This window comes from Pseudonaja textilis, chromosome Z (assembly GCF_049901715.1).
Source record: "Pseudonaja textilis isolate UNSWEBS1 chromosome Z, rPseTex1.2, whole genome shotgun sequence".
In the NCBI taxonomy this organism is placed as follows: Eukaryota; Metazoa; Chordata; class Lepidosauria; order Squamata; family Elapidae; genus Pseudonaja; species Pseudonaja textilis.
In genome coordinates, this window is record NC_142008.1 from 43,313,785 (window position 1) to 43,340,247 (window position 26,463).

A 26,463-nucleotide genomic window follows, 5' to 3' on the forward strand; every position below is an offset into this window, starting at 1 on the left:
AAACAAGTCACGGTGAACCATAATGGGCAAGTTTAGCTATACACAGACAAGCCATATTGAAGTAGCTCCATAATCTTTTGGATCTTTTGAAAAAGAAATTCATGTATGCTGCCAAAAAAGTACATCTAGTGTGAAATATATGGTAGAGTTATTGCAGTCAGGTGCTGATAGAGCCAAGTTAAAATAAGCATATTCCAGAAACACTGTAAGGATGTGATGAACGTCATCCATTTTTGTGGAAGGTTAATCAGAATAAAAAAATATTAACTATGCTGTATAGTGCTGTTAGCTATAAATATACACAGCTAATGCTTATTTTTTTAAAAAATATTCTAATTTTGCTATATTTTTATAGCTAAAAAGTTGCCGAAGAATGAACCACAGAATACAGGAGCTAACTCTGGTAGAGGAAGAGGAGGAGTAGATCTTACTGAACCAACACAACCAACTAAGAGTCAATGTTGTAGCAACTAAACTTTCAGCTGCTTTAAACTGTCTTGAATATTCTTCCACTTCCTAACTTCTTAATAACAATGGAATTTGGAGTATTTAACCTGGCCCAATACAGCTTCCAAAACTGAAGAGACTTATGGAATAGTTGTTTCTAATAATACAGAATGATTTTGTCCTAATTTTTAATAACATGCATGTATCACTGGCTGTTATGTTTTAACAATGGGGTGGGGTGGGGAAAGAAGCTGGCTAAACCTGCTTCAGTTAAGAGGTTTTTAACTGGACTACATATCATTAGGAATAGAGATCGAACTGTTCCATGGATCTGCAGCTAACCAGTTAGGTCCTCAAGTGTTGGATATTGGTTACTGTTAAAGTGTAATGAATAGAATTTGGATTCTCCATTTGTGATTTTGCAAAAAAAAAAAAAAGGTTAATATACCTTCTGAACTTTCTGTAGGCTTATTAACAGTATTTATGCAAAATGTTTATGTGGGTAATTACCATGTAAATATACATTCCACAGTTTCATAATTTAAGTAAAATATGTGAAACATTAACAATTTTATTGATCCTGAGCTTGCAGAACAATTGGTTTTCTTTTAGTTTTATTACACTATATATAAATTTGTCAAAACCCAGTTTAATTTTTTAAAAAAAATCAAGCTTCACACATTTTTTCTGCTTTTAAAATGTCACAACCAATGAATTCAACTTCTGATGCAACACAACATATTTCTTAACAAACTATTGAGACATATCTTATAAAAACTAGGTAGCTGATTTTGATTTTAATCAGTGTTGACCATTAATACAATTACCTTTTCCCTAAGAATGTAACTGGTCAGAGCACTAAAAATTATGTACATTCAACTTGATTTTAAATTGGTATGTCAATGTACTGTAAATAGGGTACTGCATTGTAGTCTACGTCTGTTTTACTCTGTACTATTTAAGAATTGCTTAAAAGTATACAATATGTACAGTTACTTAAAAGAGCTAACGTTTTGTTTTCCCCAGATCACAAGGGGGATTAAGTTCTTCCTTCATGGGTAGAACAATAATAAAATATGCTCTTGTACCTGTAACATAAATACAACTGTCTATCTGTAATGAATTCTGCTACATTGTTTCCCAAAGTCCATTTTATTTTGATTTATCCAGTATATTGCACTAATTCTTTAGTTATTTTCATTATATGAAATCTACCACGTGTCCGAAAAGATGATTTAATCTATTTAAATGTTGAACTGCTAGCAAAAACTTACATGTGCAGATGTAAATTTGCAATAATTTGGGCTTAGCAAGAAAAATGACAGTTCACCAGTGTTTAGTTTTATATTGAGGTGCTCAGGTTTGAATAAAGTGGTATAAAAGGAAATCTGGTAATCATTCTTTTTAAGCAACATAGTAATCGTTCTTTTTAAACAAGTGTTTATTTTTTATGCATTATGTCAGTGTTTCCCATCAACACATCAGTGGGTATGTTATCACATCCATTTAAGAGAGCTAGCAGTACAGAAACATTATTTCTAGAACCTGCTTTAAGAGCAGCTTTTACCAAGTGCTTAGTAATATACTTCGCTGCAAGATTGTAAAATGTTCTAGAATCTGTTTCTGAATCTTCAGATATCTGTAAAAATTCATGATTTTCAGATATCAGGTCTTCTGAATTTTTCCTGTTTTCTTTTTGGATTACTTTAGTGTCTGGTGAAGTATTTTGTTTTGAAGATGTAGGAACATTAGCTGATGTTTCTAAAGAGTTTTCTGAGAGTTGCTTTGTAGAAATAGTACAACTGTTTGACAGAACTACTTTTTCTTCTGTGCTATTGTTAATTGGAAGCTTTAACTGAAAACTTGGTTCAGTTTCCTCTTCGTTGCCTAAATCCGATTCAGAAAATAAATCAGAATCCATATACCATGAATAGAATTGATCTTCCAAAGATAACTTTGAAGTTTGGGGAATGTAACTTTTCATCAATTGGGCATGTTGATATTTTGCCAAGTAAGCAGAAAACAAAGTTATTGTTAATAACACAACTTCATTTTTATCCAAAACTTCCCAGAGTCCATTAGTTGCTATAATAAAAAATTGACATGAGTTATCAAAAGAGAAAGAGATTGTATTTGGTACAGGAATAACTGTTTTCTTTATCTTTGGGTTTCCATGATGGCCAAAGCCACGAGTATTTTTTATTAGTCCTTCTATTAGTCCTTTAGGCTCATTACTGCTGATAGATCCACCATTCTGAAGAATGCGTCTCCTTTCCTCTTTACAGTATGTGGAGTGTTCTTTAGTAAGCCAATAACTCTTTCCATTTTTACATAAAACTGCATGAACATTACCTAAATTAAAAAAAAAATCATTATATAATTTTGAAGACAATATATAATCATATTTTAGGTACAAGTATTGTTTGTGCTGTGTTAGCACAGATCATGCTTTTCCATATCTCTGATAAGGCCTAATTTTCAACAGCAGTATAGATGTGTAACATTCTGAATACAGTATATAACACTAACCTTGTGTGTATTTGGACGCATATCTTGTACAGGAACTTTCATTGTTCCTAGTTAAATTCTGATTTTTAAAAACCATTTAAGCTGTTTTCTAAAAGTTTCCACTTTTCAAAGTTTCTTTGTTCATTTGAGGAAATGTGGTTTCCCAACAGGACTTAAACAAAAATAGGGCAACTAATAAGAGTGAAGTATCAATATGCTTCAGCAAATCCCTGAGGTGTATAAATGTAAAGCTACATAAAACTGATGGCTAACAGTACAATAAATCTACATTTTAAAAAAAATCATAAGCCTGATTAATGCTGTGTTGATACTTTTTAAAGGCCAGAGAACATTTGGGAAGAAAGTGTTCCCAGTTGTGTAAAGAAAGTATAAAATTGCCAACTTGGCAACTTTAAATCGTGTAGCTCCCAAAATTCCAGGTGGTAGTTGAAATCCACATGTCTTAAAAGTTGCCAAGTTTGACAAACACTGATATCTCAACAAGCCTGACAGATTGAGGTCTGTGAGATATTTTGGAACTGCAACTTCCAAACTCTCAGCAGTTTACTAACAATTGTTCATATCTAGATGTGGAAACCTTGACTTCTTTAGTATGGCTGCTAAGGTTACGGTGTGCTATGAAATTATCTGCTCTGAAACAGCACCTTTTGGGTAGGATGAGCATGCATTAATCTGTTGCCAATAATGCCACATAATGCTTATCTAACTGGAGTTTCTCTCAAATAGTACTTTGCCTCAAATAACCAAACTCTGCATAAACATATTTTGAATCCAGAACAGTTTGCATTCCAGAAGTTCTATTGAACCATTTAAGTTCAGCAGTGATTCAGAAGAAATAAAATCTCTAGTGTATTGTTGTCCTAGGCTTTGATCAAAATACAATTTCAAGGAATTCCAAAGTGATTTTACAAGATGGGCATGACACGGCTGATGTCTACCACCTTTTTCCTTCATCACTTATTTTTCTTCAACAATTCGCAGTTCGGTATATCCCACCAGCCTGCTTGCCTGCCTACCTACCTGATTTTCCCAGCTCCCTTGTAGTGACCCATGCACCCATTATTCACTATGACATAAAGAATAGGATAAATCTTAGCATGATTTATTCCAGTCCCCCCACTTTCTGATTTTCTCAGTGTTTCCTCTTTGGTGCTGCTATCTTTTTTTTTTTTACTCATTCCAGCTGCAAAACACTTCTGGGAGTAGCTGGTTCTATGTACAAACCAAAACATTCAGAACCCAAACAATCTAAAAACAATTATTCTGGGCACAGAAAGGCTCCTGTAAGAAATTCTTATTGAAAACTTTGCTGGTGCTTAATATGGTAAGATAATCAAAAATATTCAAAGTCCAATGTGTTCCAGGGGCTTAAAAACCAATTTTTCAACAAAGTATTCTCAGAACCTAATGGGTAGGATCAATTATATCCTCATTTTTAAAAGGTTTTTATTATTACATAGTATTTATTAATTCATTACTGTAACATTTATACCCCACTGTAATCCAATGACTTGGTGGCAGGCCACCAGGTCAAAAACCCAAGTAAGCAAGATGAGAAATTTCTCGTTAATACTTCAATTAGATCTTGGAATGAAGGCCTTTCCTATCAAATATTTGCCTACATTAACATTCAAGTTCAAATCTTTATTTACACTTTCCCAAGTTTTACTGCTTAACATCTTGTCTATATCCTGGACAGCTTTTTTCCTAGCTACATATGGTAGGATTCTACTTCCATTTTTTAGAAGATATTTGTACTATAGCTCAATTTTCCAAAAATACCTTTGCTAAAACACTCCAGTGGAGTGAAAGCAATATGATTTGTTACATGTAGTCCTCTATTTACAACCACAATTGGGATTTGAATTTCTATCACTAAATTTCTATCACTAAAAAATGTACTCACCTAGCAATGGCAGTCTGGGATATCCTGTTGCTGTTACTAGCTAAATTTGATTAATTAATTGGGAACCCATACCAATCTTTGTCCTTTTGGTGAGCCTTGGTCAGCAAGCAGTCCCACAACCACATGGTTCTGGTGCTGCTTGCCACTTGGTTGGTCAAGGGCTTCTTGGCATACCATAGCTCTAGGGTTACCAGAAGCCCCAAAGATGCAGCACTCCAGGAAACCTGAACTAGTTCTAGCCACCATAACCCTCATCACGTGCTCTGTGTGGGCCCCACCTCCCTGTGTTCATCTGACCTTTGCCACCTGTTCCTGCTGCTCACAAAGGCCATATGGCAGCTGTTGGCAAATGCCATCTTCTCTGGGTCTCACAAAGAAACTGCCACATGCAACTTTGGGACGAAAATCTCATGTGGCTAGTAGTTGTTGTGATGTGCCAGGCTGCACATGCTTGGTCAGCATTGGAAGCAAGAAAATGGCAAAGGTCAGCTAGGGCAATAGGAGTCACGGATAGTGGACCAAAAGGACACAGATGAGGGAGCTAGACAGGTGCGGGGAGTTGAAGGGTTTGTGGTACAAGTGGACTGCCATGCAGTTAAATTTTTGTCATGTGATCATAGTGTGCTGCAACAGCCATAACTTTGGGGACTGGTCAGCGCCAACCTAATTTTGAACATACAATAAATGGCACTGTGCAATTTAATTAGGATCAGTTATAATTCAAGTTATGCTTTGCTCGGATAAATTAACATACTAACCAGAGTTAGTTGTCATATAATTGAACTGAATTAACAAAATATTTAGAAAGATTTATAGATTATAAAATATCATAATTAGGAAAATTCTGCTGAAAAAATCAGGATTGCACAATCAATTCAATAAATGACTATTCTAGATTTATTCCTAGAATAACTCTGGAGCTCAATGGCTAACAGTTGTGACCAGAGAAACAAAATGGGAGAGTGGGAGGGAAACATAATATTCTGAATTTTATGACTTTATACATACCAATGTTAGCAATATGCATCATTCCAGCAATTTCATCTGAATTTTCTTTGTTTTCAATCCAAACTTCTTCCTGGATCTCATCTTTATTCTTTGCCAATTGTTCATTATCTTCTGACACTACGATGCTTTTTTTAATTCCATCATTTATACTTGTAAATAGTTCTCGAGGATGTTCTGTGAGAGAACCTGCCCCTTGCTCTGTGTTATTTTGGTCTTCTCCATCACTTACTCTTCCAAGTGGCTTCTCTTCCTGCTGTTCCATAATTTTGTGTTCTTCTTGTTCTATGATTCTTCTTATCATTATTCTGTTTGGTTCAGGCAGCCCCTTCTCATGTTGCAGGAAGTTCTGCTCTTCGTTATCATTTATTGTTTCAACTGTTTCTTCCCCTTCTTGTTCTTCTTGGTTTTGTTTTATGTTGCCTGCCATTTCTACTAAACATATGGCAGTTGTACAGCTACTCCAACAAACTTTGGAAACTTCACCTCGTCCAAGACGTAAAAGCCTATCCATTCTCCAGAAAGCTTTTGCAAATGCTCTATGAATCCATTCATACTTATTTGGTTGTGAGTTTTGGCTTCTGGCTTCTGCAACAGAAAATACTTGCTCCTTTAATTCATAGTCTTCTTTAAAAATAGTGCAAAAAGAATGAAGCATGTTTTTTTCAGCATTGCTAATCTGATAGGAGGAATCATTATGAGAAAGCTGGTCAAGAAGTAAAAGAGGAAGTTCATCTGAAGTTAACTGAGCAGCAGAAATTCCATTATTTCCATCAAAGAGTCCAAGTAAGCAAGTATCTCTCTTGTGCCCATAATTATCTAGTACAATAAACACATCTTCCATTTCTGTGTGCCAAACAGCATTTTTATCTTGACAAATTGCTATGGCTTTAATCAGCGGATTGCTTACATCTTTAATATACACCGAACTTTGAACAACATTATCGATGCAAAAGTATGGAGGAATTTTGATGCTCTCTTTAAGAAGATCAATGGAACAACCAATCTTTTCTATCTCTCGTTCAGGATATTGAGCAGTTTTTTGCAGTCTTAAAATGAGTTGCTTTCTCCGAAGGATAATTTTTTTTATATCTATAGGCTCCACATATGGCCACTGATAATCTAGTACAGCTTGAGCTTGGTGGACTTTTTTGTGATGAAAAAGTTGACTGATGTATACCATTTCTTCACAAATGGAACATGGGATTCTAATATTTAAGCTTTCAATTTTCTTAAAATCAATGATAAGCATATTTGCTAAATCCTGTTCCTCTTTGCAGAATTCAGAGTTTTGTAGTTTTTGTTCCTCTTCACTAGTTTCAGAATTTTGTAGCTCTGTTTGGTATGTCATTCTGGGGGTGGAGTGGGGAATAAATAAAATGTGTTACAATAATTATTAAACAAATCTAAAAAATATAGGTCTTGATCCAAGAAGACTCAAAAGTAGTTTTGAAACATAAAGGAGTTTAAAAGAAGTGTGATATAGATGAAGCCAGGAAGAAATTAACTATTGAAAGGTGCCGGGGACCCCTCCAAATTCTACATTTATTTTCTCATAAGTAAACAGTCATTTAGATTACAGCTCCTATTTTGTATATTTTTGGCAATTTATTGTGGATTCCAAGAAAATTATGAATAACCTTTTCTACTATTTTTTTGCTTATAGTGAATTGTCATTGAATACTGCAAAGCATAACTTCACAGACATGTGCTGAAGAATGAATCCCATGTGTGGAAGTAGGTCATATGAGATTCCTTAGGAGAGGTCTTACCTTATTATCTGGGAACCGTTTGACCCTATTGACTCTGTTGAAGTGAACAAGGTCCTAAATCTGTTGGTGTCACCATCTGCCTGTTAGATTCTGTCTCTCTTAGATGGGTGAAAGTTTTCAGGATGATGCATGGCAGGTGGATTCAGGCAGTAATTAATACATCACTAGAGGAGGGAACATTTCCAGAGGCTTCTAAGGAGGCCTTGGTTTCCCCCTCCCTCCTTAAAAAACCATCACTAGATGCCACATGCTTGGACAACTTTCATCTAGTTTCCAACTTCCCCTTTGAGGGGAAAGTTGTAAAAAAGGTAGGTGGTGGTGTGGCAGTGTCAGAGGGTCCTGAATGAAACAGATTATCTGGACCCCTTTCAGTCAGGCCCAGTTATGGGACAGAAACAGCATTGGCCATGTTTGCAATACCTTGAGGTTGTGAGGTCCTGGATGAGGAACAACAGGCTTTGACTGAAACGTGGCAAGATCAAATGGCTTTATATACACAGGGCCCTGAAATATGGCACTGTCATCTTTGATACTAGATGGTGTAGCACTACCCCAGATATATAATTTCCACAACTTGGGGGTTCTTCTGGATTCACAATTTTTGCTTGAAGAGCAGGTGGCAGTCATGGATAGGAGGGCCTTTGCACAATTTCAGGTTGTGTGCCAGTTGCTGCTTTTCCTGCATCAGAAATCTCTATGTTCAATTGTTCAGGATCTAGTCATTTCATGGTTGGGCTATTGCAATGCGCACTGCATGGAACTACCCTTGAAGAGCATTCAGAAGCTACAGCTGGTGTAGAGTGTAACAGTGCAGTTCTTCGGGCACAAAGAATGGCATGTGTAACACCACTGCTCAAAGAGCTGCATTGGTTGCCAGTCTGTTTCCTGGTATAACTCAAGGTTTGGTAATGACCTGTAAAGCTCTTCATGGCATATGTCCAGTACTTGAAGGACCATCTAACCTCACAGAATGGCAGAGGAGGCATGCTATGGGCATCAGCCTGATTATTCCAGCTGATGGGGCCCAGGAGAAGTGTCTTCTATGCTGTTGCACCTGCCCTCTGGAACTTTTTGCCCTCTTGATGTGAGGTTAGCCCAACCCTCCTGACCTGTCATAAGAGCCTAAAGACTGGGTCTACCAGTTAACTTGGGGTTCCAATGGGGAACAACATGATGAGTTAATTGAGAGTGAAGGGATTATAACAACTATGAGGGAGAAAGGATAAGATTGTTATTATCTGTTCAAAAGAAGTTTAGAAATCATTCATGTTTTCTTTAAACTTTTCCATTGAAGTTATCATTTAATTTTCTTTCTTGCACTTTTTCTTAGCTTTTTTCCTTTGATTTGCCTTTTATTTTATGCAAAAAGTATTAATATAAACAAAATTATATAATTAATCATAGCAAATGTGAATTATAAATCATAAGATTTTCAAATGTAGTCAAATGCCTTAGTATTCCCCTTGTTCCTCTAATCTTCTTGTTGCTATGCTACTTATTTGAATATTGAAGTCAGTTAAGTGTGGAAGAGTACCATGTAACAAAAGATTCAAGATATCTTTATTCTGTTCTATTAATAAAAAATCTTGTAATCTAAACAGATTATTCTCTCAACTGAACAAATCTTTTAGTATTTTCTTCCTAATAAAAATAGACATTCAGTAAGGAAGCAAGAGGAGGGAACTATTTACATCTTTCCCTATATCACAGATATTCAATAAATTGCTTAATAAAAGATAGCCTCTAAAATTATTGTTTTCTCAGTATAACAACTTAGATGTATCGATGTGCTCCCTATCGAAGGTTTGCCTCTCTTCCTGCCCTCATCCAAATAAAGCGTGATAACCCTTGTACTAGAAATGAAGTCTTCACAAAAATTGACAAACACTCAATGATTCTGAAGCATAGTGCTAATACAAGACCTTATATTAATCCATTCAAAATCTATATTCACTTGACTGGATGAAACAGCACTTGACTCCATGTCTACAAATTTGATTTTTTACCCATTTAAAGTTTGACAATAGGGTGAAATTATTTCAGTTCCTAACCTCCAATTAGATTATAGATTACAACCAGATGTCTTCTTTGTTATGATGGTTATTTTCAAATGTTATTGGGATACCATTAGTCTGCTTAATTTAGTTCATATTGTCTTTGTGTATTTAAATATAAATGAAAGAGGAATGGGGAGGCAGCATTTATCTTTTATGAAAAGAAGAGAATACCCTAACTATTCTTAAATTATTTTCAAACATCTTGCAAAAGTAGGAAGTCATTTACTACTAGTAATGATGGTCAATATGGTTTACACATGGGTAAAGGGATTATCTCCAAGTTCTAAATTTCTTTTGTATAAATAAATATACAAATATATTCAGTTCTTATTTAAGCAGTGGTTATAGGTTTTCATTAGTTATGGCAATTGCTGAATTGGAAGCTCCATATTTATATATCTCAGTTTCTACAGTTGTAAATTCTACAAATGAATTATTGAGTGAAGAAAATAACGGTTGTAATACTTTGTTATCATTGCTGCTAGTATTAAAGTTCGTCGTAAATTAACTTCCAGTCAATATCATGTGGTAACCTTCAGTTATATTTTGTGAGAAATGTACATTCCATGTCTCATTCATACTTAGTTGTCTCATCATATTATTACGATCTTAAAGTAGTCTTCCTCAAGCAGGAACTATTTAGAAATATTGAATCAAATTTCCAAAACCCTTATCAGTTAAGATAATTACAGTCGAATTATCATGTATTTGCTGTACATTATGAAGTAGTTCCTTAGGCAATGGGCAATTAGACTGGGTAATGGGTAATCTTCCTGCATCATTTTCAGTTTTATTCTTTCCAGAGAAAACAAGCAGGTCTGTAAAATTACTTGAGATGTAGCCACATCATGCATTTATTTAAAGGTATTACGAAACTGTGTTTTATATTTTCACTTTTCCATCTAATAATTATTAGAATTGTTTTTTTTACCCACATACTGATCTGACATTTTCAATGGATTATTTATATTATCCCAGCATTTTATCCTCACTGCTGGATATATTCAAAATCTAGGAAGGGTTTTTTGTGTGTGTTTTTGGTTAATTCCTATTTGCTAACTTGCTGCACAGCTACTCACTTTACAGTACAGTAATCCCTTTGAAGTTTTTATATTATTTTGTTCATTATTCTTAGTGCTATGAATTTAATCTGCACAGATCTTGAATAAAAGTCTTTCAGAGTTTGAATCCTGAAATTTTACATATTTCATGGAGAAATTATCTAAAAATTGGAGATTTATGTAATTAGGTACAATTCACAATCCATATATAGCTGCCTGTATTTCACATTAAAATCATGGGCAATCCCATTATGAATTTATTGTATTTTTGGATTTCAGTGTATATAATTATTTTAAATTAAATATGGCAGCATGATATTTGAATTTTATTTTTGAAACTGAAATCTAAAAATATATATTAACTAAATTCTGGCAGAAAATAAAAGCCTAATTGTTAATTAGTTGCACTGTCTATATTTCAAACAGTCTTTATTTATTACTGAACAATATTGTACATTATCACAGTATAATTTTGGTTGTGTTGAGTGTGCCAATGACAATCTATGTGGTAATATCTGATTTCCTATCCACTGTCCTAGAACAAAAAAACAGAGGGGGGGGGAGCTTTCATTATATATAGAAGATACCAATGTCAATCATCTCATCAAAACTTTGTTTAAGAATAGATAATTAATATCTTGATCTTGGGCCACTTAGTTGTTGTTTGTGCTAATAAAGATTAAAATAGTCAACCTCCTGACTCATAGCAGTTTAAGTAAGGAAGATTATGTAAGACAGCAGCCATAGGAAGTATTTTCCTTGTTTCCTAGTATGGGAAAACCGAAGCATTATATTTTATTTTTCTAGATTGTCAGCAATAAAACAAAGTTACTATAAAAGCCAAACTTTTGTTCTCAAAACATAATATAGAGCACCATTAGTATGTCATATTATCAAGAATGCAGTCAAGTATTGTTTAGTGCAAGTACTATTTAGTACCCTGGATTGAAAACAAAATAAATAGGTAAAACTTCAAAAGAAAATAAAACATTAATTAAAAAGGTTGGCACCGCTATTTTCATAGTGTAATAGAATTTATTGTTTGCTTGGTTCTATACTAATGCAATTACTTTCCAGAATAATGTTAATAGTCTCTCCTACAAAATTAAAATAAATAAAAATAGGGAGAAATAATTTTGCATCAGTGGAACAAAATTGATATCAGACATAAATTTTTAATAAAATAAGATTTTAAAACAGAGCAGATTTATTTACTTTAGATCTTAAAATTCAATGTTAGAAATGATCAGCAGTGTAATCCTATATATGTCTATTTAAAAGTAAATTATTCAGTAGGGATTACTCTCAGTTAACTAGGAATAGCTTTGCATCATAAATTGTTTTAGCTTTGAATACAGGGGGATGATTTACCATAAATATTAAGAACCAGATTATTAAGCATAATTAAGTTTTCTTTTTCAGACTGATTAGAGAAAGGCGCTCTTAGGTAATCTTGGGTAATTTCACATGTTATACAATATTATACAATAAAGAATGACTAAACTTACATATCATGCAAAGTCCATGGCTTTCTATTCAATTATTAGGTTAAACAAACTATAAAAAACAGGTTATAGGGTTGTTGTTGTTTTTTTAAAAAAGGTAAGTGTATACATTGCACTAAAGCAAGATCAACCAAATTCATTATGGTTAAGAGGACAATTCATTTAATGGAATTTTGGCTTGACATGTAGATAAAGCATATCATATGAATTGTTGTGGAGTGGGGCACCTAGTAGAACATAGTTGACTTATTCTGAATAAAAAATATACTTAATTATGTATGTTGCAGGACTCGTTACTTTAATTCTGTGTAAGTAAGATGGGGAGCTGCTTAAATTGCACCAGCCCTTTGTCGTTTTCAAAATAATTGAATTATATTTTAAATTTAATAGAAATAAATTTGGTTAAAGAATTTTTAAAGCAATTAACTTAGCTGATTAAACACTGTCATACAGGAGAACATAAGGAACAAACATGAAAACTCAATAGGCAGTAAACAAAATATTGATGTAAGATGGGTGTTATTAAATAGAATTGATGTTATTTAAGAAGCATTTAAAACATTAAAACGCATTAAGAAGGGACAGTTTAAGAACTAAATAAAATGCATTGCACTAGAACTTCTTGGTGGACATTGGCTAAAATTAGTTTATTCTTTATGTTTTTGCTACAGAATGCTGGGAAAAATAGTTACAAAATAGGAATTTTACAAGATAGAAAATTTAGAAGTTAGAAAATTATGTGAATTTATAGCTCAGATGTGGTGGCAGGGGGAACATCAAATTCTGTACAGAAGCCAGTGTGTCCGTCCCAAAGCATTCCTTGAACTTTAAGGCAAGTTGAAAATCAAATGAAGGTTGCTACATCAAATAAAATGTAATTCAATCCCATTATACAATATGAGCTAGAGTTTCAACCTCTTATATGAAGTCTCTGTTTGTGATCATGTGCATGTAATACATATTTAGAAGCTCAATTAAATCTTTTTAAGTGATTTGGATTTCAATTGTGATATCCCAAGAATAAAAGGTGATGTAGTTCAATATTACTGCAAAATATTATTTTTAAAAATAAACCTACTGAAATCTACTCTTTATTTCTGATTTGTTTATTCACTGTTAATGTGTGATTGTCTTTAGGCATGCAGAGGCCTGACCAATGGGACTAGTTTTGTTAAATCTTCCCTGTTTGCTTTCTTCAACCAAGGTGTTCAGTCTTTACCCCTCTCTGATTAATTATAGCCTTCTTGAATTTATGCTTTCACTCAGTGAAAATCTGTAAATCAGTACCTTAAGCTTCTAGAAAGCCGTATGTTCTTTGGAATTCCTTTCTCTGATAGTTGCACATTAATACTGGACTAGTAGTTAAGTCCAGTGTTTACAATTATTACTATAGTAACGGTATCCTTAGTCACTGAGATATTGTTCTGATTTGTATTATGTAGCAAGGCTAAAATTGGTGCTTCCTGTTTTGTGGGCTTCTGCATTTTTGTTTCTTAGACAAATCAAAATCAAGAAATAGTTTTAACATTTGAACTTAATGGAGGTATCATTAGCTAGTACCTTAAGCTATATTGTTTTATAAACAGATTCTGCTACTAAATGCACAAAAAATGAAAGCTTAGAAATAAAATCCATCCATTAATTTGGTTTGTCTTGATTTTCAGTATCAGCATATTGCAGCAATCTGGTCACTATTAAGGAAGTATTTGTGTTAATAGACTGTTACATCCAGTTTAAACCAGTCTTCAAGATCTATTGCCATTAGGGGGATATGAAACTGCTTACAACTGCCAAATGTACTGATTAAGTGTTGGATTTGGGCTGGAAAAATTGAGGTTGAAGTCCATGTTCAATCATGGCTTTCAAAGTGATTTGAGCCTCTCACTTTCTGTCCAGGCATTTGCCAGGAGTCAATACAGTATGGACTTGAACATACACTATCTCTTCTCAGTTATTGTGGGGAAAAATTAAGCACCATATTAGCTACTTAGAGCTTGTTGATCCTTTCAAAAAAAAAAAGGTGGCAAAAAGATGCAAAAATGAGTAAGATTAAGATTTGTATTCACACTAGGTATTTTATATTAGACCACAGCAAAGCCCTCTGTAGATATAACATAGTGCATGAGGTTATGACTGGTCCTTTTTGAACTGATTACACCAAGAGTTAAAATGGTTGCCTTTGAATCATCTTCAACTCCTACTGCCTGCCTGAACTAATCCCTAATGTTTTGTTGGCAAAATTTTTGGTTTGCCCTAGGTTTCTTCTTGCAAGGGCTGAGAATGAATGGCCCAAAGTGATCCAGCTGGTTTTATTCCTAAAACAGGACTAGAATTACAGTCTCCTGATTTGTAGCTCAGTGCTTTAACATGCAATTGAAAGGGCTGGAATTCACATTTAGGAATATTTGCTGTGGCAGCAAACTGTCTTTTGTCATTTGAGACCAAGTAGGTAACAATTAAAAAAAAAAGCTTTTAAGTTGTACCATCATTTAGGATTATTTTTTCCTCAAGAAATTTGATAAGTATCAAAATATTTTGGTCTCATATGGAAAGACGTTTTGATAGTATTTGAAAGTAATTGCCTTGGAAATGTTAAAATATGGTATATAAATCTTTAGTAAACAATAAGAGACATATTTTTTCTATGGGCCTGATTTTTTTTAATGTAAACTTTATTGAAGTTTACATGTAAAATAAACATGTAAAACATACAGAAATGAACCTGTAAAACTAAACATCAAATTTAAAAAACATACAGCTCTCCTATTCTAAAATGACTTAAAAGGTCATCTTACTCTAGATCAGTTTTCAACTACTGTAAAGTCCTGGAGCCCTTTGAAGACTGTTTTAAGATAAATCACTATGGAACAATTGTTTATTACCGCATGGATTATCATCTGGGCAGAATATGTATCACTGGTAGGGCAAAGGGGCAATAGAAAATAATGAAGCAAAAGTTCATGAAATAGATAATTAACGAACAAGTTACTGTAGTTTAGTTCATCTTAATGCCATCTTCTCCAGTAAATCATTTCAGTGAATGGCTAAGTTTGTTAGCAAGAGTGCTGGTTTTCTCCAACATATATCTCATCTCTCTTTCTTGAGGTTTTAAAAAAAGTTGGTAGGGAAGAAGGTGAAGTAAAGAGGTTTTTTATTGCTAGCTACTTTTTCCTTCCTGCTGTTTTAACCAGTTTTAACTTCTTTAATCCAAGCCAAGGTAGCAATGGCTGTTGAACCTCCTCTAAGGTGCCTCTTCAGCATTTACTTTCAATAGGTCTGCCAACTTGCTTTGTAACCCAACAACTTTTTCAGAAATCAATGTATGAAGCAATGGGCGAACCGTGAACTTTCTTTTATCCTAAAGACTGCTCTGTGCTCTTTGGAAGCAAAGGAAAGGCCACGAGGTAACTTATGTAGGCGGGAGCGCATGTTTGACTGTCACCACTACAGTAGTTGGCGCGCAACCAAGGGTGGAAACAAGCGCGACGCAGCTGTTATCATTCAAAGGCCTCCGTCCAGAGCTCCAGAGGCCCTTTAAGTCTGCTGTGGGCCAGGATCGCCCCTTTCTCTACCTTTTGAGGAAGTGGCACGTACGGAGGGAACTTCTCACTTTCGCCTCCGAGTGGTAGCTTTCCGCAGCAAACATCGGTGCGCGCGCCCGCGCTCACGATTTCTGTGACAAGGTAGAGTGCCAGAGATTTATTAAAGCATAAGCTGGTGTGTCACGGGACATCTAAAGTCCTCGTCCCAGGAGGACTTAAATTTCCTGACATACTGAAGAAACCTGGATTCTGTAGCAGATGGGCTTTCGCCAACCCAACCCACTCCATTCCACCCTGCCATCATAGCCCCGTCCTCCGAAATACGATCTCTGGGCATGGGCGCCACACGCAGGGCACCGCACGCAGGGCACCAAGAAGTACGATGCCCGTCCTGGGGCACAAAAATGGACTTTCGAAGATTATTTGGCCGTGAATATGCTGCTAGGGGAGAGCTGTTGGAGGCGCCACTGTTTTGGCACCTAAGCGAGGGAGGCCATGTCTGCAGCGGGATCTTTCCGCCAAGAGGGACAACCGCGCCAAGCTGCAAGAACATGTCCGTCTTTCTCCCTTTAGTGTCTTCTTAACAGGCGCCTCGCCTCCGCCTTCTCTTCCCTTCCCCAGCAGGACCCGCCCGCGGTGCGGCCTGTCCCCTCCCTCCTTGGGAGCAGCCGGCGGCTGCAAAGCGGGGAAAGGGGAGGGTCCAGAGCGCTCGACGGGCGCGCTGAACCGGGCACGGAGCAGGGGCTGGCGTCGGTCACAACAGAGCCGAGCCTCCCGCGGCCCGCGCTGCTGCGGCATGTCTGAGGCTGGTGCGGCCGGGCTTGGAGCTACCGCTGCAGCGGCAGCAGGAGCAAGTCTTGGGGGCAACGGCGGCGGGGCCGGAGCACTGCAGCAGGGTTCCCCGGCCGCTGGAGGGTTGCCTGCTTGTGGTCCCGCCCGAGCTGTTATCGCTGTTGCCGCAGCTGCTACTGCTGAGAGCCCTGCAGGAGGAGGCAGTGGAAGTGGTAGTAGTAGCAGCAGCGGCGGGGGCTCGGCTCGGCTCGTATCGCGGGGAAGAAGGCACAGCTTCGCTCTGCACCCCGCGCCAAGAAGCTAGAGAAGCTGGGAGTATACTCTGCCTGCAAGGTACCCAGCCAGCCTTAGGGTTGGGGAGGAAAAACAGACAAGATTAAGGGATTGCATCGACGTCCAGCACAGAGGTCGCCGCACTTGCTGCTTGCCCTTAGGGGGCGCCCAAAAATGTAGCTGTTGCAGTTTATAATTGTCGTCAGAAGGGGAGGTGCGGGAGTGGTTCACTGGGACTGCAGCCGGTGCTTTTAACGAAATAAATAGGCTCTAAAACGCAGCGGTTGGCTCGGTGGTCATTTTCAGGGTACGCGTATGCGGTTTCTCGCTGAACTTCCTATTGGTGTTTAGCGTGGCAATTGTTTTCCAATTGGAAAAATAGTTTTCTGCTCAATTATTCGTGTATATCTGCGTGGTTTATAAAGAGCAATTCTGATTATTTCCCCTTGCATACATTCATGGTTCTAATTTGCGGTATAAAATTCTATTGCATCAATTGGAGTTCTGTGTGCAAAATACTACATCGTCTTTAAAAATATCAGATGTCAGATATTAAATTGCTTGAAAATGAAACTGTCCTAGAAATTGTTCTTGTATGGAACAACTGTGAATATTTAGGGTAAAAACTTTTAAAGTGTTGGTCAGATCTTCACTAGATCTTCACTTCATTTGTTTCAACTCTGGCAAGATGCAAAAGGTGCTAAAATTTAGCCCATATAACAATTATCAGAGATCAACCCCCCTTTCCTTTGTTCAACTGCTCAGTGGTGACACCTTTGGTTACCTCTCTGTAATCTCTGCACAGCAGTATTTTTCAGTTTACCTTTCTCTGGCTTTGTTTTGCTTTTTGTCTCTGCAAAGCTTAGCTCAGTTTCTTCACTTGAATCTTTTGTCATTGTTCCACGTGACTCATTTCTGTTCTGCTGCTCTTGAATAAGTTTCTCCAACCTGGTGTCCTTCAAATGATTTCTGATAATTACAATCACAGCAATCCTGAGAATAAAGGAAATTGCATCTCTACAAATCTGGATGGCATCAAGCTAGGGAGTAGGTTACCTGCTCCACTCTATATTTTTAACACTGCTGATTTATATCACAGTTGTTTTTCCTCTTTGTATCTACTAGCTTACAATCCCATCATCAATCTGATTTTTTTAAAGGTCCATCTTTTACTATGCATATTCCTAGTGATATTTTGGAAGAAGTGTTTTTAACAAGGAGAACACAGATGTATGTGTGCATTAAGAGGGAATGTTTGTACAGTTCTGCTCCTGTTCTTTGCAGTACTAAGAAAATAAACTATTTTGGAAGCAGTCACACATTGCTGAAACTAAGCAGAACATCAGTGCAAACTAACACAGAGAGTCAAGAAAACTCAACCCCAATAGGCTATGCCAGTTTTGGTTTTTATTGTGTTATTTTTACTTGGTAAAATGCTGTTTCAATTGCTCCTCTTGTAAACATAATATTTGGCACAAAACCAAAGTCTGCTTTAAACACTCACTGTATATTTGTTAAGAGATAAACAATTCTGCTTCCTGATTTTTTTTAATTTTTTTTTCATTAGGGGAGGTTTGCAAGAAAGCCATTCCAGCACTCCCTATTGAGTAGTGTAGTGCCAGTAAATGTGAGAGGAGGAGAGTAAAAGAGATACTTGGATTGGAGACAAGCAGTTATAGCTCCTCCTGTTCACCCACTTCCTTCTGCCAAATCTTGGCAACAGAGCCTTTGTTTTGACAGGATGGCAGCAGAAGGAGGTGGGGATTGTGGCTTGTTCCTTCTGCAGCCTATGGCTGACAAGAACTCTGACACACACACAAAAAAGTGGATTACCAATTGTGTGAGGTTAGAAAGAGCTCAGCAGCCTGGAAACACATTGAAAGGATTTTTTCTCTCTGTTTATATCAATGTTATTACTGCAAAAGGAAGCTAGGTCAAATAAAGCCATGCAGAGCTTTTATTTATCCTGTTACAGTTCTTGAAGAAATTTTGCTCATTGTGTGGATTCTTCCCTTTTCTCATTTTAATCTCATAGCACCATATACTATGTAGGTCTGAGTGGAGGTGACAGGCGTAATACCATCGAGACAGTTCAGTTCAATGGGAGTTTGAATTTTTATCTTCCAAGGCTCTTGTTTTCCGCTTTTATATTCCTTGTCTTTGAACAGATTTTATGTAATGCTTTTATTTTTTTATTTCATAAGTATATAAAATAGTATTAAAGATGAAACACCACCTCAGAGGTGATAAGTGTAACAATTTTTTAAAAATGATATAGAAACTATGTTATAAATACAGTCGGAACTTTGACCATGTTGCTAAAAGATTCTTATTTTTTATAATTAAAAAAAGAACAAGGGGATATTTTTCTTTCCTATCTTGTGCTATAATTCGTTTAACTAATACTATCACTAGAAAATCCACAATCATCTCTGTATAAATTCCCAAAAGTAGGAATATAGCCAGAAAAAAAGAAAAAAAATGTCTTTCATGTGGAGTGATTATCCCCCAGAGTCTTGTTATCAAGTCTTCATATTAACCTAAAATGCTATAAAAATAGGAAAAACCAGTTCATATTCATTAATGTTTCAACTCCTGAGTTACATCTCCAACAGCCAAATTATTGTAACTATTTTTTTCTGAACATGAGGCTTCTAACAAAGCAAATTCATTGTTAGATGCCTCTTATGTTCAGAAAAAAATGGTCAAAGCAAATTCATGTATTAATCTCTTTAAAAATCAAAGGAAATGAATTTCACATTGCTTAATCCAACCCAGCAGTGGTTTACAAAGGCAGGACACTCAAACTCATTTTTTCAAGGTCACATAACAAGCTAATATCAATTTCAGCACTTTACTTCAACTATTTAAAGAAACCAGAGAGAATTCCTCTAAAATATTTCATTACAGTGGAACAATAGAAGTAGCAAGCATATCTGAGCAAGTAAACTAAACTAAATATTCAACTAGCATGATTCAGTATACTGACAAGGAATACTTAAGCTATACTTAATATAGCTAATCCTTGACATACAACAATTCACTTAGTGACTTCAAAGTTACAACAGCCCTGAAAAAAGTGACTTATGATCACACTTAACAACTATTGCAGCATCTCCATGGTCATGTGATCAAAACTTGGCCACTTGTCAATTTGACTCAGATGTGACAGTTGCAGTATTCTTGGTCATGTGTTCTTTTGCAAGCAAAGTCAATGGCTATCCAGATTCACTTAACAACCATGTTACTAAATGAATAATCACAGCAATTCACTTAACTGTAGCAAGAAAAGTTGTAAAATGGGACAATATTTATTTAACAAATGTTTCACTTAGTAACAGAAATTTTGGGTTCAATTGGACTTCCAATTGTTATGAGGACTATCTGTAACTATATGAATGTAAAAACAGCATTATTTTGGAAATGAGATTTGCAACAGTCGTTGATAAATACTTAGAAAATGATTGATTTTTGCTACAAAAAATTGCTTTATGGAACGCAAAGACTGTATAACAATACATATCTAAGTGCCTGTGTTTTAAGCAAAACATTGATAAGTATAACATAAACTGCTTGAAGTAACTATCAACATTATTTCCAGTGCAGAAAATCTAATATCTGATGACTTATCATCACAAGAAATTTCCTTAAAAGTTGATCTTAAAAGATCATGATACTCAGTAAAGAAATACTAACTAAAAATGGACAAATGTTTTTTTTTTGAAATTAATAATTGTCCTCATTGGATAGTAAAAGTGACACTGAATTATTAGAAGTTAATAAAATTGGCAGAATTATACAATTTGAAAAATATATTGCATGTATAATTACTTGATAGTGTATAATACTTTATTGGGGCATAAAGAATAATTTAAAATTTAATTCTAAGAAAGTTAGGAAAAAGGAGGAGGTATATATAGGACTGAATTAGAAAGCAGTACATATAGTCCTTAAGTCAAGGACTTAATTGAGCCAAAATTTCTGTTGTTAAGTGAGACATTTGTTCAGTGAATTTTGCTCCATTTTATGACCTTTCTTGCCCCAGTTGTGAAGTGAATAATTCCAGTCGTTAAATTAATAACATTGTTGTTAAATGAATCTGGTTTTCCCATTGGTTTTTTTGCAAAAGATGATAACATGATCCCAGGACTCTGACTATCATAAATATGAGTCAATTGCTAAGTGTCTGAATATTGATTTCATGATCATGGAGAGGCTGGAAAGGTCGTAAGCGTGAAATATGGTCATAAGTTGCTTTAGTGACCTAAATTTGAACTGTCACTAAAGGAACTTGCAAGTGGAGGACTACCTGTATATTCACTTATAGTAGCTTCATTTGCTTATACTTAATTATTAGTTATTTACTTTAGGACAAAGACGTATCAAAGTAGATATTCTATTTTAATTCCAGTTATATGTGCTCATAGAAATAAGCTGTTTGCTCTAATTTTTGTTGATCAGTTACTTTCACTTTCTGAGAGATGTACATATTCGTCTCATAATTAAATTCTGTTTTCTTTATTAAAACCTGATAGAGTTGTATGTGAGAGATTATATGGTTGGATATTTTGGAGAAATAAATTTTACTTTGCTTTGAACAACACATTTTTAATTATGGAGGCATCCATTTACCTGCATTGCACAGGTACTAGTCATTCCTTTTCCTTTTAGAACATTTTATTAAATGCACATACTACTGTTTGATCTCAGGATTCTTTAAAGCAGAGGTCACCAACCTTTTGGACCTCAGGGCCCATCAAACTCATAATTTTAAATCCCGCGGACCACTAATATGAATTTTGACTGATGGTGGCTTGCTCACATTTTCCCAGGGAATCTGCAGAAAGCAGCAGAGACCCTGGGAAAATCCCAAAAAAAGTCTGCACGAAAATTCCCCACCCCGTTTTCCTATGATCAATCATTCTTTATTTGGGATCACAGGATACCATCCCCAGATCTGTTCTCAGGGGGAGGGAGGGAGGGAGAGAGAGAGAGAGAGAGAGAGAGAGACTTTTGGCTTCGTGCAAGGAAAGCAGCAGAAGCAGCAGAAGTCTTTTCTTTCTCTGCCCCAAACTGCACCAGAAATGAGTCTTTGTGAGACTTGTCACGCCAGCACAGCCTCTTGGAGCAGGATGCCTTGCAGGGTCCCAAAGACTCATTTCTGGCAGAGTTTGGGGGAGAGAAAGAAAGAATTTTGCTGCTTTGTTTGCCAAAAGCAGAAGAAGAAAGAAGTGGAAAGAAGCAGCCCGGTGGCCAGGCAGACCATCAATGGTTCCCAGCCTACTGGTTGGCAACCACTGCTTTAGAGCAAATGCAAGTGATTTGTGATTTATGAAGTCTGTAGAAAGTTTTGACAAAACCACAGATTAGCTTTATGCAGAACTTGCTGTTCTGGAGAATATCAAGAGATTCCATTTTCCTTTCAGACTGGTCTGATATGGTCAGCCATAGTAGTGGGAAACTGCAAAATAATTTCTCCCCCCCATCTCCATAGTTGTTCAGTTCTGGAAAGTGGAGTCTTATACTCAGTTCAATGAGACTTAATGAGCTCCACTCCTTTCTGCCATTTTTTAACCTCTCATCCAGTATGGTATGTATGTACCTATGTGTAAAGTAAAAAAAAAAAGCAGTGAGAGGAAATTGCTAGAGCAGTCCCATTACTGTGGGACCACTGTATGATTTCATCCTTAAGCCTGAAGCATGAAAAAGTTATATCACTATACTTGTGTCCTTTTTGGGATTATATGGCCAGGTGTGCAAGAACAAGCTAGCAGTGTAACATCTGTCTTTAGAAAGTGTCACAGGGAAAATGACAATTCTTCTATAAACATAATTATAAATATATCTCTTTATAAAGGACTTCAAGTACTTTTAACCAAGCCCCACTCTATTAGTAGTAATAGAATTCATTTTGCTTTGTAGTTTAATGCAAGGAATATAAGTAAGAGGTTGACAATAAATATTAATAAAATAAATTCAAACAGTTGCACACTTACTACTCAAATACAGGCATACTCACATGAACCAGAATGAATATAGACATATTTATAACCTTGTTAAGCAGTAAATTTTTCAAGCAATGATTTTAAAAAGTCAGCTATTGCCTATCAGGCATTTAATAAAAGAAGGAACAAACCTGTCATGTTTTTGTGTGTTTCATTCAAAAACAAAGGACTCTGTTCTTAAAATTAAGATATAACACATCCTAAAAACTGAAAACTCTTTTCACACATAATTCCTGGGATTTTGTTCACACATTATATGGTGACAAACTCTCCAGGGTCATGTTTGCACAGATATATTAGTAATTTCTTATATCTTGGATCCTCAACATGGAATTGTGGGTCCTGCTGGGCCTGCCAGTATTTCCTTGAGAACTTACAGATTTTATGCCTCACTTGATTTCATTTTATTCTTAAAAAATAAATTTAATTTTAAATAAGGTGTTTTTTGGTGGTAAAAAGGAGATTGAGAGTTTTATAACTCACATTTAACTTAAATTATATTATTTGTTATAGCTACATGCAGATCAGTTTAAATTAGTCAAACAGTAAGTAGAAATAATGACGCTGTTTTGTACCAACTCCACTAGCTCATTGCTTCTCTTAGTTAATACAAGTCTGAACCAATCTTTTGAAATTTATTTTTCCAAATATTCTGGACTACCATTCTTATTATCTCTGGAGATTTCTCATATGATTTGAGTGGCAGTTGCTGTTCAAAGCATTTTAAGTATATCAACTTGGTAATTGCATATCTTTGTGGATTTTGCAAAGTTTAAGGTAGACAACCTTAGTAGCAATTGAATAGGGATCTTTTGCATTGATACATTATCCTTTTTTGATATCAGCTATCATATAAGCCACATTAGATGGTTTAGATTAGATGCAACTCAAATTCTGGTTTTCAAAGCAATTAAATGTAGAGAACTGATTTATCCCAACTCAAAAATGGCTCAAATTGTAATTGTTTTACCAATTAATTAGAATACATTATAATTTATAAATTTGTACCTAACAGAGAACTTTTTTTATGAAACAGTCAAAAAGGAATAGAAGTTCGTGTAAAATAATCTTATTGTGTTATTTTCTACGTAGGAATAGGAAGAGTCCTGATGCTTTTAATTATAACTCCCTCAGTTTATTTTTTTGTCCTATTTAAGAACTGCCTATCTCCTTGATAGGGTGGCCCAGGTTCAAGATCCAAGTGCCATGTTTTGGGGCTGAGCTCCTATCCTTGCCCCAGCTCCTGCTATCCTAGGAATTTGAAAACATGCAAATGAAAGTAGATAAATAGTACCACTTCATGGGAGGAAATCAAATCTGTAGAGACTCCTTTTTTATCACTTCATAGAGGGACTTAATTTGACCATGCTGTTTGAAACGGGATTGAAATAAAAATGTTTGTAGGGAAGCAGAATGTCTGTTTCCAATTTTAATAATTAAGTATAATTTGGTAGTTTTGAAATGATGAATCCCTTTTTATAATACTTTTTGAGTACAAATTCTAACATAAACTAAACATCACATCTTTCTGATCATAACTCATGCACATTTTAAAAATATTTTAGGCTGAAGAAGTAGACCTTTTTTACAAGATTTTGTTTCAAAATCACTCTGTTGAATTAAATGCCCTTTGATGTTGTCTCACTAACTCATTTTAAAACATGCTAGATCTTGAGCAATGTAGCAAGCAGTTGGGCCCCTAATTTGAGCAGTATCAAGCAATATAGTCCTATTTCTGTGTTTTCAAAATTTGATTCATCATTTGCTGGACCAAGGCCAATATGTTAATATCACGCATTATAATTTTTAACCTTTTATTTCACAATATTGATTCAAAGAATGAGCAGTAAATAAAATGTGGCAACCATATGGATTAATCACGACAGTTTTTCAGGAGAGTAATTTAAATATGTTTTAAACTGTTTCTCTGGAATAAAAGAAAATAATAGCAGAATATGTTCATGAAACAAATGCACAGTAATTTATTTTTCAGCATGGGTTAGCATAAGACTCTCCATAAACATTTCAGCTTAGTGAATGCAATATTACAAAATTTATGTAATGATATTGGAAGTTACCCAATAGTAGATTTTATTCTTGTTTGTAATATAGAGAATGCTCCTATATTTACCAGATCCTCTGGCGAGTGAAATGTGAGTCTGAAATGAGTAGCTAGAAGGAACTTTTTAGGGTGGGAAGACTCAAATTCAAATTCTCTGCTGCGAATCCTGTTGTAGTTCTTACTACAAGCATTGCAGATATAAATTGTTAGGGTGTGTGTGTGTGTGTTTGTATGTGTGTTGATAGGCAGATGGGTTGGCTGGGGAGGTTAGGTAGGTGGATGGATGAATGGATGGGTAGGTAGGCAGGCAGGCAGGTAAGAGTTAATCAGTTGATACTCCTTCAAGTTCAAAGAAGACACACTGTGGACATGGAAGTGACTGTGCAGTCCGAGTCTGGAGATTTAGACACTAGCACAATTGGGACACTGGAAGTCTATTGTAATAATTATGGGTGTTATCCTGTGGTGCTACTTAACAGTTTTCTATCAGTTTTTCCTGTTTTCAAAGCAGATGGAAGCATTTTAGTACAGGGTCTATCAGCGGATCTGTTAGCAAGCCCAGCTAGTAATTCCCTTGGCTGGATGTCACAGTGGTGTACGATTTCCTTCACAGTATCTTCATAGCACTTGTATAGATGTCCTCAAAGTGTCTTCCCAGTTTCCAGTATACCATATCATTGGTGAGGTATACAGTGATCATTCATTCTGGTGATGTATTCCACACAGTAAATCTGGGCTGTGTTAATTAGGGAGTCAATGCTGGTGGACTTTGTATAATCCAAGATCTCCAGATGGTGTTATCTAAGAATTTCAGGAATGTAGCAGAAAACATGCATGTAAAATTTCTCCAATTGTTTGATGTTTTACTAGTACATAGTCCAAGGTTTACATTCATATAGGAGTGAAGGGATAACCACTGGTCTGTTGACTTTCTGCTTTATGGAGATATGGATGTTGTGTTGATTACATAGTCTAGTATGCAGCTGCTTCAGAACCTGTCTGGCTTTGCTGGTCTTTGAGTCAGTTCCTTTGTCCAAAGACCCAAGATGATACTTCCCAAGTATTTGAAACTATTTACCTTTGTCAGCTGGATGTCACCAGCAGTGATTTTTGGTTTTATAAATATTTTAAAGATATTTGACAGGATGGTAAAAGTACTTCAGTCTTGTTCAGGCTGATAGTAAATCTGAAAAGCATAGCAGTGTCTGAGAATTTCTTCAGCATCAACTGTAATCACTGTTGTTGTATGCCAGGAGCACACATCATCAAAGAAGGGTTCCTTGAATTACTGTGTGGAGTCACTTTGTCCATTCATTCAAGCCGTGTAAATTACAGAGAAAAGTTTAGTTGGAATCTATTGTACATTCTCCAACCCATGTATAGCATATGACAACATGTAAGTGAAGAAGAGATTGAACAGGATGGGGTTAGGACACAACTTTGCATCACCTCATTGAAAATGTCAAATGCAGCTGATGTATCACTGTAAAGAACCTGTCCTATCATT

At 35.8% G+C, this 26,463-nt stretch overlaps 3 protein-coding genes across 4 annotated transcripts in view; 2 read left to right on the forward strand and 1 right to left on the reverse strand.

Annotated features, from left to right (window-relative positions):
- Nucleotides 1-1,834, forward strand: part of RAB5A (RAB5A, member RAS oncogene family) — a 22,918-nt gene extending 21,084 nt beyond the window's left edge. For both annotated transcript variants that reach the window (XM_026708183.2, XM_087916151.1), the window contains one exon: nt 356-1,834. In XM_026708183.2, coding sequence (XP_026563968.1) covers nt 356-474 — 119 coding nt within the window. In that variant the 3' untranslated portion in view covers nt 475-1,834. The remainder of the gene's footprint in view (nt 1-355) is intronic.
- Nucleotides 909-13,629, reverse strand: PP2D1 (protein phosphatase 2C like domain containing 1). The gene is made up of 3 exons (XM_087916148.1): nt 13,570-13,629; nt 5,891-7,239; nt 909-2,799 (listed from the first exon to the last, which is right to left on the reverse strand). Exons 2-3 carry the CDS (start codon nt 7,236-7,238, stop codon nt 1,889-1,891), a joined length of 2,259 nt encoding a protein of 752 aa, XP_087772274.1. The 5' UTR covers nt 7,239; nt 13,570-13,629; the 3' UTR covers nt 909-1,888.
- A 2,791-nt stretch (nt 13,630-16,420) lies between these two features.
- The window catches only part of KAT2B (lysine acetyltransferase 2B), a 95,195-nt gene continuing 85,152 nt past the window's right edge, over nt 16,421-26,463 (forward strand). Inside the window, 2 exon segments of the mRNA XM_026708177.2 lie at nt 16,421-16,852; nt 16,855-16,949. Of these exon segments, the coding sequence (XP_026563962.2) occupies nt 16,621-16,852; nt 16,855-16,949 (327 nt within the window). The 5' untranslated portion in view covers nt 16,421-16,620.

Bases quoted from the DNA above. Each gene is read 5' to 3' on its own strand.
- PP2D1 (XM_087916148.1), bottom strand. From the start codon at position 7,238: ATGACATACCAAACAGAGCTACAAAATTCTGAAACTAGTGAAGAGGAA. The intron at 2,800-5,890 runs GTATGTATAAAG...TTTTTAATTTAG, and splicing joins GATGCATATTGCTAACATTG to GTAATGTTCATGCAGTTTTA.